The sequence below is a fragment of the Homalodisca vitripennis genome, chromosome 2 (genome assembly GCF_021130785.1).
Source record: "Homalodisca vitripennis isolate AUS2020 chromosome 2, UT_GWSS_2.1, whole genome shotgun sequence".
NCBI lineage: Eukaryota > Metazoa > Arthropoda > Insecta > Hemiptera > Cicadellidae > Homalodisca > Homalodisca vitripennis.
The window spans coordinates 99915859-99939258 of NC_060208.1; the positions used below are offsets into that span (position 1 = coordinate 99915859).

The 23400-nt window shown below is 36.7% G+C and overlaps 1 protein-coding gene across 3 annotated transcripts in view; it reads right to left on the minus strand.

Annotated features, from left to right (window-relative positions):
• The window catches only part of LOC124354433, a 103975-nt gene that overhangs the window by 25024 nt on the left and 55551 nt on the right, over positions 1-23400 (minus strand). The window contains exon 2 of one of the 3 annotated variants that reach the window (XM_046804878.1): positions 4647-4826. In XM_046804878.1, the coding sequence (XP_046660834.1) occupies positions 4647-4826 (180 nt within the window). Of the gene's footprint in view, positions 1-3956; positions 4353-4416; positions 4467-4646; positions 4827-23400 lie in introns of those variants that run through there. The other 2 variants (XM_046804880.1, XM_046804879.1) reach the window with 2 other exon arrangements.

A 23400-nucleotide genomic window follows, 5' to 3' on the forward strand; every position in this document is an offset into this window, starting at 1 on the left:
GATGTCGATATCTCGCTTCCGTCTCGCCAAATGTTAATAGTGTGTGCTAGATAGCGATGAGAACATTTAAATTGTTATCATGCGCTCTGTATCCAAGAGAGACAAATAGGACATGTATCCAATCTGCCTTGGATCCAATACAACATTAGTACAATAAATTTACGATGTAGTAGATGTCGATATCTCGCTTCCGTCTCGCCAAATGTTAATAGTGTGTTCTAGATAGCGATGAGAACATTTAAATTATTATCATGCGCTCTGTATCCAAGACACAAATAGGACATGTATCACAATCTGACTGGATCCACAAACAACATTAGTACAATAAATTTACGATGTAGTAGATGTCGAATATCTCGCTTATCCGTCTCGCCAAATGTTAATAGTGTGTGCTAGATAGCGATGAGAACATTTAAATTATTATCATGCGCTCTGTATCCTAGAGACAAATAGGACATGTATTCAATCCTGACTTGGATCCACTACAACATTAGTACAATAAATTTACGATGTAGTAGATGTCGATATCTCGCTTCCGTCTCGCCAAATGTTAATAGTGTGTGCTAGATAGCGATGAGAAATTTAAATATTATCATGCGCTCTGTATCCTTAGAGACAAATAGGACATGTATCAATCTGACTTGGATCCAATCCAATTCGTACAATCGATAAATCGATGATGTCGATATCTCGCTTCCCCGTCTCGCCAAATGTTAATAGTGTGTGCTAGATAGCGATGAGAACATTTAAATTATTATCATGCGCTCTGTATCCAAGAGACAAATAGGACATGTATCAATCTGACTTGGATCCAATACAACATTAGTACAATAAATTTACGATGTAGTAGATGTCGATATCTCGCTTCCGTCTCGCCAAATGTTAATAGTGTGTGCTAGATAGCGATGAGAACATTTAAATTGTTATCATGCGCTCTGTATCCAAGAGACAAATAGGACATGTATCAATCTGACTTGGATCCAATACAACATTAGTACAATAAATTTACGATGTAGTAGATGTCGATATCTCGCTTCCGTCTCGCCAAATGTTAATAGTGTGTGCTAGATAGCGATGAGAACATTTAAATTATTATCATGCGCTCTGTATCCTAGAGACAAATAGGACATGTATCAATCTGACTTGGATCCAATACAACATTAGTACAATAAATTTACGATGTAGTAGATGTCGATATCTCGCTTCCGTCTCGCCAAATGTTAATAGTGTGTGCTAGATAGCGATGAGAACATTTAAATTATTATCATGCGCTCTGTATCCAAGAGACAAATAGGACATGTATCAATCTGACTTGGATCCAATACAACATTAGTACAATAAATTTACGATGTAGTAGATGTCGATATCTCGCTTCCGTCTCGCCAAATGTTAATAGTGTGTGCTAGATAGCGATGAGAACATTTAAATTGTTATCATGCGCTCTGTATCCTAGAGACAAATAGGACATGTATCAATCTGACTTGGATCCAATACAACATTAGTACAATAAATTTACGATGTAGTAGATGTCGATATCTCGCTTCCGTCTCGCCAAATGTTAATAGTGTGTGCTAGATAGCGATGAGAACATTTAAATTATTATCATGCGCTCTGTATCCAAGAGACAAATAGGACATGTATCAATCTGACTTGGATCCAATACAACATTAGTACAATAAATTTACGATGTAGTAGATGTCGATATCTCGCTTCCGTCTCGCCAAATGTTAATAGTGTGTGCTAGATAGCGATGAGAACATTTAAATTATTATCATGCGCTCTGTATCCTAGAGACAAATAGGACATGTATCAATCTGACTTGGATCCAATACAACATTAGTACAATAGATTTTACTTCAAATTTACTTCTATTGGCGAATGCAACAACCGACCATGATAGACCGAATTCTTCAACATAATCAACATACTTGTAGAGGCAGTTAAATAGAGCATTTACTTTCAAATTAGAAGACACTTAGCACTGTAGAAAAAAAACAAAAACACCGGCACAGGTGGTCTAAATATCAACGACATATGCAATGGTGAGTTTTAGCTATTTTAACACTGAGTTTGTTAGTTCTCTTTCAAGATTCTTCGTGAACAATATCATATATCCTTCACAACAGAAGGCGATGAATCAAGTGATGGGAATATTACCATGTAGCCACAGATCAAAGCGTTATCTTCTAGATAAACCTATAACAAAATAATTTATATAAAGTACATGCGGAAAGAACTGACACATGCTTTTCAGCGCCAAATATTGAAGGCGGGAAGAATAAGTAATTAAGTTTTTAGAATTGTATCAAAAAGTAATTTTATCTAGATAAACTAAAATATCCTTGGATATATTCAATGTGTATACGGTTGGATGTTTGAATATAATCTGATTCATCAGTTGGTAACCATTTTACTGTCCATTGTTCATTTATATTATGACTTACTTATGTGATGTGTAGGTAGGTCATCTTCATGAATAGCAAGCGTTCATTCGACTTCATTTTTTTAATTCTCTAGTCAGTGCTGCAGAGCGTGGAACATGTGGTGGCAAGATATTTCTCTCCTTACTGGAATTGATTTAATGGATGCAGATATTATTATTATTATTATTATTATAGTGTAATTTAGTTGAACTTCGACCTTTTTGGTATGAGCACTACTTAGCCATGATACACCTCATTAAATTACAAACGGAATGTGTACAACCATATCGCGATGTGTACTAGGATCTTGTAAGGAACCTAGACAGTAAATGATGCATTCTTTTGTTGATACTAGATATTAAAATTGGTATTAAATTCTGCTTCCGACATAAGTCGTCATAAATTGCTGAAGTAAACATTATTTTCGTATGAAAATTGTACGGCTTTCACTCATGCGTTTTCAGTACATGTTAAACTTACACGGCAAGAACATCAATGGACTGGAAGACAGCAATCTATGCATAAGATTTATCATCCAGTTGACAAAGAACATACCTGTAGAACTGGATGAAAAAATTGTCGTATATATTGACTTCATTTTGTACACCTCTCGAAATATAGCAGAATAAACTTTACAATCCCAAGATTATAATTCCTCTAGAGCCTGCAATGACTGACACTCCAGGTAGACCGATGTTTATTGTAAAACTAACAATAAAGATAACAAGAGCGGCCGACTGTCACGACTGGAACGTTACAACAGTCATGTCTCAGATATGCTGATGACCCTGCGTCGGTATGGTTCTAGCACCGACCCCACTTTCTCTAACCCACATCGTTAGGCGTGTCCGCAGTTTAGGTTCGGGCGCCAACTGGCCTAGCTCAACTACTACAACAACAAGTGAATTAACACAAAACACCCATGGCCTATATGGTGAAATACATACTTAATGGCAGAGAAGATGAAATTGGTTAGAGTAAAACAAATCGTAAAGTCTCATGGGATCGTGGAACTCCAATGATCTAGAATAAAAGTTTATCGTGATAGCAGACATATGTAAAAATGTAAAATAAACAGCAAATTGTGAAAACTCAGAGCCACCACTCACGCATGCTGATTCTAAACGTGTGAAGAAATGGTTGAATGTCTGAACAAAAAAGTAGATTATGAATATTAATAGAAACATGTAATTTAACTAGACAGAAAAAGCAATTTCATAATTAATTATGTCCTTGAGTGGAATAAGCGAAAATTTTGCTTCCATGAAATGTATAAGGGTCTTCTAAACTCAATCACTCTAACACCTTTATGAATATGTGATCCAGACTACGACAATTTATATCTTTTTTTGGTTCACAACGTCAAGCACAGAATCGTAAGATCTTGTTTTTATCGACAGAACGAGAACGGACTATACAGTAAAAAATGACTGCGCAACTATAAGAAAATGTGCTCCACTCTTGCGAGTATCCGGGCGAATAAGAATCCACACACTGTCGCCTACCCAGGACTATCAGCTAAGAGTAACTTACCTCTGCAGACTTTGCCCATGTAGTCGATGAGTGTGCTCCACTCTTGCGAGTATCCGGGCGGACAAGACTCCACACACTGTCAGCTACCCAGGACTATCAGCTAAGAGTAACTTACCTCTGCAGACTTTGCCCATGTAGTCGATGAGTGTGCTCCACTCTTGCGAGTATCCGGGCGGACAAGACTCAACACACTGTCGGCTACCCAGGACTATCAGCTAAGAGTAACTTACCTCTGCAGACTTTGCCCATGTAGTCGATGAGTGTGCTCCACTCTTGCGAGTATCCAGGCGGACAAGACTCAACACACTGTCGGCTACCCAGGACTATCAGCTAAGAGTAACTTACCTCTGCAGACTTTGCCCATGTAGTCGATGAGTGTGCTCCACTCTTGCGAGTATCCGGGCGGACAAGACTCAACACACTGTCGGCTACCCAGGACTATCAGCTAAGAGTAACTTACCTCTGCAGACTCTGCCCATGTAGTCGATGAGTGTGCTCCACTCTTGCGATTATCCGGGCGAATAAGAATCCACACACTGTCAGCTACCCAGGACTATCAGCTAAGAGTAACTTACCTCTGCAGACTCTGCCCATGTAGTCGATGAGTGTGCTCCACTCTTGAGAGTATCCGGGCGGACAAGACTCAACACAGTGTCGGCTACCCAGGACTATCAGCTAAGAGTAACTTACCTCTGCAGACTTTGCCCATGTAGTCGATGAGTGTGCTCCACTCTTGCGAGTATCCGGGCGGACAAGACTCCACACACTGTCGGCTACCCAGGACTATCAGCTGACGGCACTTGACACACTTCACGTCGCTGGAGTTGCGCGTGTCGCACTTCAAACAGCTCCTGATGCCGCCGCACCCCTCTGCAACAAGAAACTCTGATTAGTTTTCGATTATCCAACCAAGTCACGAAAAGTATTGCACTAATTGTTCCGACAGTTATAGAACTATTAGAATAATTAGTTAACATGTTTGCCATACAATTCCATCGACTTGAAACTTTAGTAAATTGTCGAGGATTTATAAATCACTAAAAACCAAAAGGTATTAGACATCGACAGTTTAACACTGCAATTTCAATCATCACAAATAAGAAAAAATATATTTTCGTTTGGAATTTCATAAGATCTACGTCTTAATTTTATTGAACTAGTTTAGAATGTCGAAATCTTCAAGATTATAGGGACTCATAAGATTGGTATTCCAATGTAGAAAGCTCTACAATTGTGGACTGCGAACCCGGGTAGTTCTGCCTGTAACTTGTTCCTGCCTCTACTTTGAAAGCCTTGATTTATACAAAACGAAGCGTATTTTGATTTAATAGAATAACACGCTAACTTTTAAGTTACATATACGATATTAACAATTCAATTATTACTATGAAATATTCAGAGAAATTTATGATTTATATTTATAATGATTTTGAAATATTCTCTTTTATTACAGTGACGAGTCGTGGTCTCCAAACTACAATAAATATAGACGCACAATATATCACACTGAATACTTCAGTTCAACAAAGATTAGTGGAAACAGAAAACGTCTACATTGTTTTATTTTATATATCTAGTCTCGAATTGATAAAATCGAACCTATACGAACCTATTAGTTCATATGAAATCTCTAATTACCTGTTCATAACAAAATATTGACCCTGCTTTCAGTTGATTAACCGTTTATTAGCAAACAACCGATTAACCGAGCGAATCCTTCATGTTCCTTTACGTGAAAAAAAAAAAACGTAATTAGACAAGTAAATCATGTTTCGGTAACTCTTTTATAACTGAGAGTGGTTCGGGGTCTAAATTAAAATATATTGTGCCATAGTTTTTGTCATAGAGGTGAGGTAACGCTTCAACGAACACGGCAATCAAACTTTCTAGTTGTTACAACGGTCGCTAATCTAGTGTCATGGCAATCCAATAATCGTAACAGTCCAATAACAGTTTAATAATCAGAACAAGCTAGCGTCCAGCAACTCCGTGTAAACAGTTCTCGATCAGTAGATTGCAACTGTACTGTTAGACTAAGACCGGTCAGTTAGCGGACTGTGAGCTGTGACAGTAACCGGGTCGGTCGGTACCACTCCCGCAGATATCTGGACACAATGCTCTACTTGGCGGCACACTCGCCACACTGAATACAGATGTGCACGATACTGCGCCGTGCCGTCAACAATATACAGTACTTATTATAGTGGGTGGGCTAGACACGGTAGCATTAGCTACAATCCAAACTGGCCTGATATCATCACTATCTACTACATCGGAACAAGAGAGCGGCAAAAGAACTGTCGCAAGCGGTTGTTTTTACTTGATCTTGGCACAAATCTATTTAAAAGTGCATAAATTACAATAAAAACAATATGACATAAATTTCAACAAATATTTTATTGCGTTCTTAGATGAGGTAATATTACACATGACTGAAAACACAACAAAAGAAGTCGACACAGAAATGTCCATGACAGACTGCTCTCTTAGCTGATTTATAATCAAACCTACCTGAAAACGTATATTGGATAAAACTACTTCCACTACTGATTGTGTTTTTAGCTGAAAGCATCACGCCTTTTTTTTAACTAAAGATATCCCGAACATCAGAGAGATTGCCAAAAAGGAAAGTGCAGGGCATGGCAGATAAATATTGCAGACGAGATAGTTGAAGACTCAGATAGACTTTGTGAGCATTTCAAAATGTTTTACGAATATAACCGAGCAAACTCTACTTCAGAACAACCCATCAAGAGCCAGAATTTGTGTAATGTAAAAAAAGTGTATAACATAAATTCAACGACTGATTCCATTCTTAGGTGATCTTAAACCTGTTTTTAAACTATCAACCTACATCTAAACTCGTAACCCTAAATCGGAAGTAACGAAAACTAGGCAATACAACTTACAAGAGCCATAAAAAACGTACTACTTATTTATCAGTTCATTCTCGAAAATAAAACATTAAAAAACTCTAAAGAAACACATACGTTACTTACATAGAAATGTAGTCCAATTATTACAGTATCGAATCATAAAACAAACAACACCACAACAATAACTAACACAAACGAATAGACGGACCCACCGTTTGAGAACATACATCTCTCATGCTTTTACACGTTCTAACATTCGTACGGAAGTCATTGTTTTCTTTTGTCCTTAAATCAGGACGTCTATCCTTCGGCGTATATTCATAGGCGTCTTCATCTCAAAGAATCTAATTTGTAAAATGATTGTAGGCATCTTAAGCAATTTGCAGCATTCTACCAGGATTCCATTATTAGGTCTTTACTTGACAGTACATAGTGAAGGTGTCACGCAACACATAGTAGACACAGCCAGGATCATGTATCTTAAAGCACACATTCTACGTAAAAGGGTAATCAATACATATAGTATTCATTAAAGTAGTTTTTTGTGTTGGTCTGTTTGTACATAGATATTTTCTAAACTACTCAACAGATTTTGATACGGGTTTCACTGTTGGCTTTGCTATGAACTAGGGCATATTCCTAGGTATGATAAATCAATATTTTAGTCATAAAAAGTAGAGAATAGTTTGTATAATGGGAAAATTAATATTTTAGAGAATCCTGTAAATTAATTATAATATTAATAAAATGTAATTCTAAGTTAACAGACAAAAGCAGTTATTAGCACTTTCAACTGGAGTTTACCAGAGAGGCAGAAATATTTATTTACATTAACATTTTAGAATATATTAAATATACATTGCTTTATCATTAGTGTAATGCACATTGCAAAGGCGAAGTTACTATTTAATTCTTACTACATATTAAACCAGAAATGAATTAAGTAGAAAAACAGAGAGGAAGGTTTGAGAAGGGATTTATATACAAACAGTTTTTAACGTTTCATTTAAAAATTGTTTTGTTTCCCTTAAAAGAGAATTCTCCCCATTCTGAATACTTGACTTAATTGGTGGTACGAAATGTTGGAAACTTTATAGTGGACATCGGTTACTTACTAAAATAAATGCTGTCAAGGTTAGTATACGATTTCGAGTAGCTGTTTACGTCTCATAACAAAACAAGACAATTGGCCTACACAAAAACTCCATTCAATCACGTCATCGCTTCTGAGCAGCTAGGCTAGACAGGATCAATTTATCGAAAAGCTGACAGTATGTGATATAAAACCAATATTGGTCGTTCATTTATAGTTAATTAGTTGAGCTTCAGTCAATGAGATATCTTGGTAAACAGATGTGAATAGCCCTGTCAGTTTTGTTCTAAAAAGATCATTCTCACAGTAGGCAGAAATATTTCAAATTTTATATTTCATGCATTTTTAAATTCCATATTTAAATTTTAATTGTATTATCAACTTTATGTGGTGGTGCGAACCGGAAAATTTTGTCGATATAGTAATCATGATTACAATTAGCCGAATAAAAGCCAATTTTGTAGTAGTCCTAATATGAGCTAATCTTACACATTTAATCACTTTGCTTCTTAATATTTATATTTTCGTCTAATTGGTCAATATACGTTATAGAATTTCTTACAGCTGTTATGTATTGTTTGACGTGGTGAAACATAGATAAACATGTAATTAATTAGTCTACGTACATGGGTTTTTGCTAATTTTAAATCTCTTCGTGTAAAGAAAATAGAATTATAAAAAGCATATTTTGCTAACAGGGATTTAATTATTAGAATTTTAAAGTGTATTAATCGTGTCTGGCCAAATAACAACTGAGTTAGTGGTAATATCTGATACTAATTTGACAGTTCACACTGCCATTGTATTTCGGTACACAAGAATACAGTCCTTTAATTCTTAAAGTATTTTAAAATTTGTTGGAAACAAGTTCACTCATCTGTTGTTACGGGAAGAATCAGCGTCAACCTAGTCTTAGAATACACACTTTACATGACAATTGCTTGTCATTAATTCCAGAAGTTAAAGTTTCACCACGCGGAAATGCAACTATAAACTGTCATTCAGAACAACGCGCTGGGCGCCGGATAAAGGGAGTAATCAAGGATGGAGGAGAGCGACCAGAGCGGTTTCAAGGGTGAATATTAAACAATAGCACATTAACAGAAGTGATGCCGAATGCCACGTGTGGGGCGGCGGGATGGAGGGCGTGAATGTGAACTAACACACATACATAAAGCTATTATTTATACGTGAGTGGCATTCACTGTGATATAATAGAGCGAACATGTTCCTGGCCTTGAGTTGAAATCGGCTCCCCTTAGCCTTTCACTGCAACAGCTCAATCGTCCAACAAGTTCCTTTAGTTGGTCGCGATAGTAGAACTCCTTACATGTGAGTTTGCTAATCGCCGCCTCGCCGTGGAGATTATTACCCAACATATAAAGGATTAAGTAATCAAGGTTCTCGCTAGTGGTTTAGAAAACAACAGGCCGTACTCTAGGAAAAGTAGTTTGAACTTTAGAAAAGTTAGACAATATTCTATAAAAGTACAGTTCTATATCAAAGTTATATTCTATATAAAAGATAGGTTGTATTCTAGAAAAAGTTGCGTAGACCGTATTTCATAATGAACAAGTTATAAAAATAATTAAACTAGATCATGTGCTAGAAAAGCAAACCATATTCTAGAAAATTTAATTAACCACGAACGGTATAATAGTGTCAGTAAGGCGTTATACAGTTTTATGTGCTGTACCTAGTCAGGTACCATTATAAAATATCGCGAACGGTATAATAGTGTCAGTAAGGCGTTATACAGTGTTATGTGCTGTACCTAGTCAGGTACCATTATAAAATATCGCGAACGGTATAATAGTGTCAGTAAGGCGTTATACAGAGTTATGTGCTGTACCTAGTCAGGTACCATTTTAAAATATCGCGAACGGTATAATAGTGTCAGTAAGGCGTTATACAGAGTCATGTGCTGTACCTAGTCAGGTACCATTTTAAAATATCGCGAACGGTATAATAGTGTCAGTAAGGCGTTATACAGAGTCATGTGCTGTACCTAGTCAGGTACCATTATAAAATATCGCGAACGGTGAAATAATAGTGTTGGTGAAGCGTTATATCACATTACGTACTACATCTAGTGAGGTAAAACACACGTTATAACTATTGAGTTGAGTTGATGTACGCATATAACACTGTTTATTTTTCTGTATAGTTAGTCAGATGTAAGTTAGCACAAAACTTTCCAGTAAGGACACGTGATAAACGATGCGAAAGTTGGCAGTTCAAAATATGCCGCAGGAGTAAAAATTGCGATCAGCTGCATCTTTCATCCGTAAATGTCCAACAAAATTTGAAAACCAAACCAATGTGGCTCAATGTTCTATGTTTGAGAATAAGCTCCAAAAAGTCACAGATTTGAAGTTAATAGTAAATACATTATTGCGACTTTACAATTAAGCTAACGTTTTAAACAGAAAATTAGAGTACAATTTTTAAGGGATTACTTTAAAGTAATACAATGCTATGTAAGGTACAGACTACACAGGAAACTGTTAACCGCTTGAAGTAACCGTCTTGATTTTAGCCCTACAAAACAATGTTCACTCCAGACACTTTCAAGACCCAATTTTTAATCATAGAATAATGGAACATGTCCATTTTAAAGGTATGATCAATACGCATACACACTTTATATTTTAATGGTTTTTAGAAGGTTTCAAGATAAACTGTGACGTGTTTGGGCGCGTATTGACATCTCTCATTACTATACACACCAAAATAAGGACGTAAAAGTTTTTGTTTTCAAAAAGAGAAGGGAAGGCTACGTCTAAGAGATCCTACAGCCGGTGCGAACGGTAAGGGTATCCCGGAAAAGCAACAATCACGAAACCCTAGTGGCATTTCCGGCGCAATGGAAACTTCCGGAAACCGACACTTCCGTAACGTATTTCACTCACAATGGCTACCATCTGGTCTACACAGAGCATATACCCGGCATAAATTTCCGTGTTTTGATATGACAAGCTCATTCTGCACAAAAGACGGAAGTGTAACACTGTCATTTAAAAAGGTTTGAATTCTATATGATATTCTCATGGTAAATTAATACAATAAAATGAAGTTTATTTAATGCACACAGTAGTACTCTATTTCACTGTAACACGGCTGTTTTTAACTCCAAAGCCATTGGTTCATTTCTCTGCTGTTATTGTTACCCGGTTTAGAAAGTTTCAACACCACTTCTTCATTGTCGCTTTGTACTTTTAAGACGTGTTTTAGGCTTTAACACCATTGTTTCATTGCCACGCTGTGACAGTAGGACGCCTGTGTTATGTGTTTTAACGCCAATGCGTCATTGCTTTGCTGTAATTGTAGGTCGGGCCTTTTGAGAGTTCCAGAGCCACTGCTTAATTAACGTGCTATAATTGTAAGATGGATGTTTTGTATGCTCCAAATTCACTGTTTCATCGCTGTGCTGTAAATATAAGACGGGTGTTTTGTATGCTCCGGAAATCACTGCTTCATTGCTTTGGAATGTACGTTAGCTGTTTTGTGATTTTCTAAGCCACTACTTAATTAACGTGCAATAGATGTGTAAGACGGCTATTTTGTGAATATGAAAGCCACTGCTTCATTGTTGTACTGTAGTTATAAGACGGGTGTTTTGTATGCTCCGGAAATCATTGCTTCATTGCTGTGCTGTAATTATTAGAGGGGTATTTTCTATGCTCATTTCATTGCTTTGGAATGCACGTTGGCCGTTTTGTGATTTTCTAAGCCACTACTTAATTAACGTGCAAAAGATGTGTGTAAGGACGGCTATTTTGTGAATATGAAAGCCACTGCTTCATTGCTGTACTGTAATTATTAGAGGGGTATTTTGTATGCTCCGGAAATTCACTGCTTCATTGCTGTACTGTAATTATTAGAGGGGTATTTTTGTATGCTCCGGAAATCACTGCTTCATTGCTGTACTGTAATTATTAGAGGGGTATTTTGTATGCTCCGGAAATCACTGCTTCATTGCTGTACTGTAATTATTAGAGGGGTATTTTGTATGCTCCGGAAATCACTGCTTCATTGCTGTACTGTAATTATTAGAGGGTATTTTTGTATGCTCCCGGAAATCACTGCTTCATTGCTGTACTGTAATTATTAGAGGGGTATTTTGTATGCTCCGGAAATCACTGCTTCATTGCTGTACTGTAATTATTAGAGGGGTATTTTGTATGCTCCGGAAAATCACTGTTTCATTGCTGTACTGTAATTATTAGAGGGGTATTTTGTATGCTCCGGAAATCACTGTTTCATTGCTGTACTGTAATTATTAGAGGGGTATTTTGTATGCTCCGGAAATCACTGCTTCATTGCTGTACTGTAATTATTAGAGGGGTATTTTGTATGCTCCGGAAAATCACTGTTTCATTGCTGTACTGTAATTATTAGAGGGGTATTTTGTATGCTCCGGAAATCACTGTTTCATTGCTGTACTGTAATTATTAGAGGGGTATTTTGTATGCTCCGGTCACTGGTTCGTTGCCTTGGCTCAATGCTTAAAATACCTCCATATAATATTGCAGTTATTCTTATGGTACAAAAGGCTGCTTAAAACAAGAACTTATAATACAAATAATAGTAGGTATTGTTATTAGGTAATAAATGTATCGTGTCTGAACATGGACTCGATCTAGTGAAATAACATATTTAAAGATAATCTATAAGGAAAATCTAAAGGAGCCAGCCAGTCAGTGTCCTTTCTATCCTTCCTGTTATATAATAATAGTATAGGCTTCGAAGGATTCTGGATTTGGAGTTTTGCCATCATCATATATAAAAATCTGTAATATTGCGTTTCAAGAGTTGAAACAGAATTTCTTCCTCCGGTGTAAATACTACCACTAATATAATTGGAATACTACCCGACAACAGCTTGCAGTCCTGGGAGTTCGAGTGAAGTCCTGAGTGAAGTCGGGCATGATTCCAATGTTTGTAGCGACAGTCCGTTGCCGCACGTTACAAGTACATTTTGATGTTTTTTTAACACCCTGAGAAGAGGATATTTTTCAAATACCTTGAAACGTAGTGCTATACATTTCGTAAAATATAAACGATGGCAATTGTCCGAAACCATAGTATCCTTTGAAACCATCCACCGCAAATAAAGACATTGAAACAAAGAATCGTAGGCTTGAGTCTACTTTCCCAAGACATACAGCCAGATAGTCAGCCAGTCCCTTTTCGTTAAATATTCATTTTTCATCAACACTTCATTGCTCACAGTTCACCTCCGGCAGGTGAGGTGACAGCATCATTGCCAGCTGAAAATCAGTGAACACTGTACATTTGTTTGGTTACCATAGACTATCTATCTATGATCCGGCGAGAACCCATAAGGGAGGGGAGTATCTTACGGGTTTTTTTTTTTAATTACGTACAGTTACGGACTTTTACTGTTACAATATAGGCCTACACTTAGCAAAATTTGGAATTTTTACAATACCTAATAGAGTAGTTATTGTTTAAAATAGTTTTACTTAAAAACTTATTTGTTATCTTTGAACTATAAGAATGTTTATTTATTAACTTATTATTAAATCAAACTCTAATGTAAGTGTGTGTCATCGCTCTATACGATATGTATAGCAACTCTCTGAAAAAAGAAAAACAACGAGACGGTTTTTATTGTTTATTGTTAAAGAAGCAATAATAACAGGTCACATTAAATGATAAAATTATAGATTAGTGGTGTAGTTATATAAGAGAAGAGTATTTTTGAAGGCTGAAACAGATTTGTTTTTATGCACGCAATAGCATTAATGTTTTACCTTTTTCCCACATTACAGCGTTGATAAAACGGCCATTAGCGCGACAAAGGATTCCGCGGCGATAAACGGAACCGGCTCTACAGCAATGAGCCGTCAGACGGACGGACGGACAGAACAAGGGGTCAATCCGCAAAGGTCATCGAGGTTGTGAGGAGGGGGTTACCGCTCGACGGTATCCATCCACTGCCAAATACAAGGTCACCGACCCGAGTTGCCATTCATCTTTATACTCTTTGTAGAGCTGTGGTAATCTGTTATCCTCTTTGTTGCGGACCGTGGAATAGTGGCAAACGGCAGAGCTGAGTGGTTTCTCATCACGAGACCAAAACACACCGTTACAACATAACCCGACCGCGAAATGTCCACAGCTGTTGACAATTTTACTGTACAATAACGTTTTGCTAACGGTTCAATTTACCGCACATTAACGTGTGCTAGTTGAGATTAAAGTTCTTCTATATGTAAATAATCTACTACGTAATTAATCTCATACAGTATAAACCGGCAGTGTGTCGAGAGAAAGTCCCATATCGTCCGGAACAATGGGATTGGCAAGGTGAATCAATATTACAGTACTTTCTCGTCATCATTGGAGGTCTAAGAGTAATGTGAAATTCTTACTGTGCTTGTTATGAAATACAAATCTTTTGTGATGTGTCTGAAGAAGATATCCTTGATATCGAAAGGCCTCACAAAATAATAAAAGTATTAAATATTTGGTTTTATGTTTTAAAGTAAGTAAGTCATATCAATTGTGTATCCAGTAACCGCCCAGTGTAGCCATATAGACACTGTAGTTAACGCAGTACTTAAAAAGAACATGGTCATGGACTACGTAGTCATATCAATTGTATATCCAGTAACTGCTTAGTGTAGCCATATAGACACAGTAGTTAACGCAGTACTTAAACAGAACATGGTCATGGACTAGGTAGTCATACCAATTGTATATCCAGTAACTGCTTAGTGTAGCCATATAGACACAGTAGTTAACGCAGTACTTAAAAAGAACATGGTCATGGACTACGTAGTCATATCAATTGTATATCCAGTAACTGCTTAGTGTAGCCATATAGACACAGTAGTTAACGCAGTACTTAAAAAGAACATGGTCATGGACTACGTAGTCATATCAATTGTATATCCAGTAACTGCTTAGTGTAGCCATATAGACACAGTAGTTAACGCAGTACTTAAAAAGAACATGGTCATGGACTACGTAGTCATATCAATTGTATATCCAGTAACTGCTTAGTGTAGCCATATAGACACAGTAGTTAACGCAGTAGTTAAACAGAACATGGTCATGGACTAGGTAGTCATATCAATTGTGTATCCAGTAACTGCTTAGTGTAGCCATATAGACACAGTAGTTAACGCAGTACTTAAACAGAACATGGTCATGGACTAGGTAGTCATATCAATTGTATATCCAGTAACTGCTTAGTGTAGCCATATAGACACAGTAGTTAACGCAGTAGTTAAACAGAACATGGTCATGGACTAGGTAGTCATATCAATTGTGTATCCAGTAACTGCTTAGTGTAGCCATATAGACACAGTAGTTAACGCAGTACTTAAACAGAACATGGTCATGGACTAGGTAGTCATATCAATTGTGTATATCCAGTAACTGCTTAGTGTAGCCATATAGACACAGTAGTTAACGCAGTACTTAAACAGAACATGGTCATGGACTAGGTAGTCATATCAATTGTATATCCATTAACTGCTTAGTGTAGCCATATAGACACTGTAGTTAACGCAGTACTTAAACAGAACATGGTCATGGACTAGGTAGTCATATCAATTGTGTATCCAGTAACTGCTTAGTGTAGCCATATAGACACAGTAGTTAACGCAGTAGTTAAACAGAACATGGTCATGGACTAGGTAGTCATATCAATTGTGTATCCAGTAACTGCTTAGTGTAGCCATATAGACACAGTAGTTAACGCAGTACTTAAACAGAACATGGTCATGGACTAGGTAGTCATATCAATTGTGTATCCAGTAACTGCTTAGTGTAGCCATATAGACACAGTAGTTAACGCAGTACTTAAACAGAACATGGTCATGGACTAGGTAGTCATATCAATTGTGTGTATCCATTAACTGCTTAGTGTAGCCATATAGACACTGTAGTTAACGCAGTACTTAAACAGAACATGGTCATGGACTAGGTAGTCATATCAATTGTGTATCCAGTAACTGCTTAGTGTAGCCATATAGACACAGTAGTTAACGCAGTACTTAAACAGAACATGGTCATGGACTAGGTAGTCATACCAATTGTATATCCAGTAACTGCTTAGTGTAGCCATATAGACACAGTAGTTAACGCAGTAGTTAAACAGAACATGGTCATGGACTAGGTAGTCATACCAATTGTATATCCAGTAACTGCTTAGTGTAGCCATATAGACACAGTAGTTAACGCAGTACTTAAACAGAACATGGTCATGGACTAGGTAGTCATATCAATTGTGTATCCAGTAACTGCTTAGTGTAGCCATATAGACACAGTAGTTAACGCAGTACTTAAACAGAACATGGTCATGGACTAGGTAGTCATATCAATTGTGTATCCAGTAACTGCTTAGTGTAGCCATATAGACACAGTAGTTAACGCAGTACTTAAACAGAACATGGTCATGGACTAGGTAGTCATATCAATTGTGTATCCAGTAACTGCTTAGTGTAGCCATATAGACACAGTAGTTAACGCAGTACTTAAACAGAACATGGTCATGGACTAGGTAGTCATATCAATTGTATATCCAGTAACTGCTTAGTGTAGCCATATAGACACAGTAGTTAACGCAGTAGTTAAACAGAACATGGTCATGGACTAGGTAGTCATATCAATTGTATATCCAGTAACTGCTTAGTGTAGCCATATAGACACAGTAGTTAACGCAGTACTTAAACAGAACATGGTCATGGACTAGGTAGTCATATCAATTGTGTATCCATTAACTGCTTAGTGTAGCCATATAGACACTGTAGTTAACGCAGTACTTAAACAGAACATGGTCATGGACTAGGTAGTCATATCAATTGTGTATCCAGTAACTGCTTAGTGTAGCCATATAGACACAGTAGTTAACGCAGTAGTTAAACAGAACATGGTCATGGACTAGGTAGTCATATCAATTGTATATCCAGTAACTGCTTAGTGTAGCCATATAGACACAGTAGTTAACGCAGTACTTAAACAGAACATGGTCATGGACTAGGTAGTCATATCAATTGTGTATCCAGTAACTGCTTAGTGTAGCCATATAGACACAGTAGTTAACGCAGTAGTTAAACAGAACATGGTCATGGACTAGGTAGTCATACCAATTGTGTATCCAGTAACTGCTTAGTGTAGCCATATAGACACAGTAGTTAACGCAGTACTTAAACAGAACATGGTCATGGACTAGGTAGTCATACCAATTGTATATCCAGTAACTGCTTAGTGTAGCCATATAGACACAGTAGTTAACGCAGTAGTTAAACAGAACATGGTCATGGACTAGGTAGTCATACCAATTGTGTATCCAGTAACTGCTTAGTGTAGCCATATAGACACAGTAGTTAACGCAGTAGTTAAACAGAACATGGTCATGGACTAGGTAGTCATATCAATTGTATATCCAGTAACTGCTTAGTGTAGCCATATAGACACAGTAGTTAACGCAGTACTTAAACAGAACATGGTCATGGACTAGGTAGTCATATCAATTGTGTATCCAGTAACTGCTTAGTGTAGCCATATAGACACTGTAGTTAACGCAGTACTTAAACAGAACATGGTCCATGGACTAGGGTAGTCATATCAATTGTGTATCCATTAACTGCTTAGTGTAGCCATATAGACACAGTAGTTAACGCAGTACTTAAACAGTAACATGGTCATGGACTACGTAGTCATATCAATTATGTATCCAGTAACCGACCAGTGTAGCCATATAGACACAGTAGTTAACGCAATACTTAAAAAGAACATGGTCATGGACTACGTAGTCATAATCAATTATGTATCCAGTAACCGCCCAGTGTAGCCATATAGACACAGTAGTTTAACGCAGTACTTAAACAGAACATGGTCATGACTAGGTAGTCATACCAATTGTATATCCAGTAACTGCTTAGTGTAAGCCCAAATAGACACAGTAGTTAACGCAGTAGTTAAACAGAACATGGTCATGGGACTAGAAAGTCATACCAATTGTATATCCAGTAACTGCTTAGTGTAGCCATATAGACACAGTAGTTAACGCAGTACTTAAACAGAACAAGGTCATGGAATACGTAGTCATATCAATAATGTATCCAGTAACCTGCCCAGTGTAGCCATATAGACACTGTAGTTAACGCAATACTTTAAAAAGAACATGGTCATGGACTACGTAGTCATCAATTGTGTATCCAGTAACCGCCCCAGTGTAGCCATATAGACACAGTAGTTTAACGCAGTACGTAAACAGAACATGGTCATGGACTAGGTAGTCATATCAATTGTATATCCAGTAACCGCCCCAAGTGTAGCCCATATAGACACAGTAGTTAACGCAGTACTTAAAAAGAACATGGCCATGACTAGGTAGTCATACCAATTGTATATCCAGTAACTGCCTTTAGTGTAGCCATATAGACACAGTAGGTTAACGCAGTAGTTAAACAGAACATGGGTCATGGGACTAGGAAAGTCATATCCAATTGTATATCCAGTAACTGCTTAGTGTAGCCATATAGACACAGTAGTTAACGCAGTAGTTAAACAGAACATGGTCATGGACTACGTAGTCATATCAATTAAGTATCCAGTAACCGCCCAGTGTAGCCATATAGACACAGTAGTTAACGCAGTAACTTAAACAGAAACATGGTCATGGACTAGGTAGTCATATCAATTGTGTATCCATTAACTGCTTAGTGTAGCCATATAGACACTGTAGTTAACGCAGTACTTAAAAAGAACATGGTCATGGACTACGTAGTCATATCAATTAAGTATCCAGTAACCGCCCAGTGTAGCCATATAGACACTGTAGTTTAACGCAGTACTTAAACAGAACATGGTCATGGACTAGGTAGTCATACCAATTGTGTATCCATTAACTGCTTAGTGTAGCCATATAGACACAGTAGTTTAACGCAGTAGTTAAACAGTACATGGTCATGGACTACGTAGTTATATACAATTGTGTATCCAGTAACTGCTTTAGTGGTAGCCATATAAGACACAGTAGTTTAAGACGCAGTACTTAAACAGAACATGGTCATGGACTAGGTAGTCATACCAATTATGTAATCCATTAACTGCTTAGTGTAGCCATATAGACACACAGTTAACGCAGTACTTAAACAAACAAACATGGTCATGGACTAGGTAGTCATATCAATTGTGTATCCATTAACTGCTTAGTTGTAGCCATATAGACACTGTAGTTAACGCAGTACTTAAAAATAGACACTGGTCATGGACTAGGTAGTCATACCAAGTGCTAAATATCCAGTAACCGCTTAAGTGTAAGCCGATATAGACACAGTAGTTAACGCAGTACCATGGCCATGGACTAGGTTAGTAACGCAAGTAGTTAACAGAACATGGTCATGGACTAGGACATAACCGAAGTAACTGCTTATAGCCATATAGACACAGTAGTTTTAAACAGAACATGGTCATGGACTAGGTAATCCAGTGCTTAGTGTAGCCATATAGACACAATTAACGCAGGGTACTAGCACATGGACTAGACATATCAGTTAACGCCCAGAGCCATATAGACACAGTAACGCAGTAGTTAACATGGTCATACTAGGTAGTCTGTAAACAGTAACTCTAGTTGTAGTCAGTACTTAATCATGGTAGGTAGTCATCCAGTAACTAGTGTAGCCATTAGTGTCTCATAGGTAGACACAGTACTGCTTAGTGTAGCCATATAGACACAGTAGTTAACGTTACTTAAAAGAACATGGCCCCGGACTAGGTAGTCATATCAATTGTGTATCCATTAACTGCTTAGTGTAGCCATATAGACAACTGTAGTTAACTGTAGTTAACGCAGTACTTAAACAGAACATGGTCATGGACTAGGTAGTCATATCAATTGTGTATCCATTAACTGCTTAGTGTAGCCATATAGACACTGTAGTTAACGCAGTACTTAAAAAGAACATGGTCATGGACTAGGTAGTCATACCAATTGTATATCCAGTAACTGCTTAGTGTAGCCATATAGACACAGTAGTTAACGCAGTACTTAAAAAGAACATGGCCATGGACTAGGTAGTCATACCAATTGTATATCCAGTAACTGCTTAGTGTAGCCATATAGACACAGTAGTTAACGCAGTAGTTAAACACAACATGGTCATGGACTAGGTAGTCATACCAATTGTATATCCAGTAACTGCTTAGTGTAGCCATATAGACACAGTAGTTAACGCAGTAGTTAAACAGAACATGGTCATGGACTAGTAGTCATACCAATTGTGTATCCAGTAACTGCTTAGTGTAGCCATATAGACACTGTAGTTAACGCAGTACTTAAAGAGAACATGGTCATGGACTAGGTAGTCATACCAATTGTGTATCCAGTAACTGCTTAGTGTAGCCATATAGACACAGTAGTTAACGCAGTACTTAAAAAGAACATGGTCATGGACTAGGTAGTCATATCAATTGTGTATCCAGTAACTGCTTAGTGTAGCCAAATAGTAGTTAACGCAGTACTTAAACACAACATGGTCGTGGACTAGGTAGTCACAAATCATCAATCACGCTTGCATACAGTGAACGGTTGGAAATAAATAATGACAATACAAAGTTGTTATATCTTTTAACTATTTGGGCTATTCTTAATTCGTATTTTTAGCGAAAACTTTCCCTAAAATTAGGTTGCATTGCAGTCTTTGAAATAATAATGCATCGCTAAATGCTAAGCGCTAATCTCGAGAACGACTGGAACATTTTCGAAAATTCTAAAAAAAATATTCTTTGAAGTCTGCGAAAGGTTTAGTTGAAGAGAGATCAAAAAAGTTTCACGAAATAAATTAGAATTCGGAAGGAAATAATGATATTATGTTTTATAATCCAAAATTAACTGACACAAAACATCTGTTTACATTTAAATTTGATATAATACTAAGTATACAGTGTTTGGTCAGTAGTGTAATGCACACAGCAGACAAAGTTACTATCTAAATTTTACTCCACGTATTTACAACAGTTACGAATTCATATTAAATATTATTTAAACGCTGTTATAAAACCCACGATAATGAACAAAGCTGTGAATGGTTGTCCAAGGGAACAGAAAGGTAACCCAGGGGGTCTAAATAATATTTAATACGAATTAGATGTTTATATGTATATATATATATATATATATATATATATATATATGTATATGTATATATAAATTTCTTGATTAAGGAGCACTAGCCGGATATAGCTACTTTTTGAGCGGAGTAGACTTTTTAGTCGTATTTAAATATAACTGTATAAACGTACGAGTATTTCCTTCGTCAGGACAAGGCTAACTCATCTATAGCAGTGGAAATACCTTAGACCAAAAGTAGAAGATTATAAGGACTGGAAGTAGGTTTCCAAGAACTAAGTTATATATTTTTTTTCTTGATCAGGATAACAACTCAAACTCAGCTGTGGCGTTGGAAATATAATTTATTCGAACCAGAAATGCATGTACAAACCCAGGACATGCGAAATTAAAGCACTTCAATACCTGGTTTAAAGGGGTCCCACTGTATGTCGCTCATGTTAAATTAGGCTTTTTGATGTTCCGTTTCTAAGAAACTCTTACACTTAGAATCGTGTATTTATACTTCTATTTTTACTCCTAGCCTCATGTTCCTACTGAGTTTTTTCTGCTTCCAACAAAACATTTTTCTATACACAAAATATTTTCCGAAACATAAAAAATAACTTCTTATTTTATTAAATTGTAATTTTTTAAATATAAAAAACTTAGAGATACTTTTACAAACAAGTAGCTTCCCACTGTCTTAAACTTAACTAAATAACTGGTTAACATTTCAAAGATCTAGCTTGAGAACATTTTGAGATACAGAAGAACATAATATAGAAATATATTATAAACTATATTGTACCCAAAAAAGTAACTTTTGGAAACAAGAATTTTGTAAGACAATTATCTCTTTTAGTACAGTCCTCTTCCATAGGAATCTCCTGCCTAATGGCTGGACATTTTTATGGCTTCTAATGCATCCTTGGCTTCTAATGCTTCCTCTTAGAAGTACTGGGCTTCACGGTCACTTTTTGTGATACGGTATATGTCTAGTGTCTTCATTGATTTTGAGCAAAATTTTCCTGGACGGATCCCAATAGTCTATAGTAGATTGCATTATAATATTATTATCGTCATTGTAGGTTGCTACAGCCTCATGAACACCAAAGCTTAGAGTGTCAAACTGTACAAAAATGTGTTTGGGTATTCGGTTACATATAATAATATTCACTAGTAAAAAGTTCACTGTAGTCATACAAAGAAACTGTAAAAGTCCACAAACACAACCTACCTATCTGTTGAATAATTAACTACGCCAGCTGTTTCTAACCAAAATTTGCAACTGGCAATGTTGCCAACTACAAGAAACAATAATATTCCAATAACTATGTAAAGGTGTTAATATATAAAACGACAGCAAAGTTACGCCAATCAACAAAGTTCACCACTGCAGTGGATATTTCAAAACGAATTTGTGACATGGTTCTTTTACTAAAATAGTGCATATTATATATAACTAAGAAACGTAGATTAATAAAAAAAACATAAAGCAAAAATCAAGTTTTTCTGATTGAGATTTTCTCAGATTAATTGGAGTACACAACCCTTTTAAGAGTTAGTCGCAATTTCCCTTAACCTCTGATCCTCCTAACCATGAATACTGAACTAATATGTGCCTGATGTATGCCTACTTACGTTTGAAAAATATCATAGGGCTCAATTATATTACATCATAAGTGCTTTGGAATTATCCGTAGGTAACTATTTTTGGAACAATTTTTCTTATTGGCGACCTAATAAAACTATATTATTAGAAAGAACGGGGTTTATTAAACTTACTGTGGAAAAATACGTGTAATCATGACGAGATTCTTGTATTTTACCTCCCCAAAACGATGTCGGCGAGAAGTAGGCTACTAAGTTCCTATCTATTTTTTGTTATTACGCGATATAAGTGGGTTTAGGTTGTTATCATAAATATGTTACCAATAGTAACAAATATAAAGATAACCTTTACGAGCGCTTGCGTGTTATGAGCTTAAATTTAAGTACTACCTGAAAGAGGCAGAAAAAAGAATGCATCGTCATAATGACATGTAATCTTCACAGTAAGTCAAATAAGTCTGTTCTTTCTAATAAAGTAGTTTTTATAAGTTACCGGTAAGAAACACTGTTAAAAATATAGCGGCATCCGATAATACCAAGTATCTGTGCCTTTACTAAGTACACTACGGACTTCGATTTTTAAAATTGCGTACGAAGACGCGGGCAACACATCGTTTGATAACTATTTGCGTAAACATCTAAATCCTAAGCCAATGCCACAAAATGTTTAACACCATCGCACATTGCATAGTTATTGATTATCCTTACTCAATCTTAAGTGCATGCCAACTTAAGATTCAGTTCTAGATTATTCATCTATTTGAG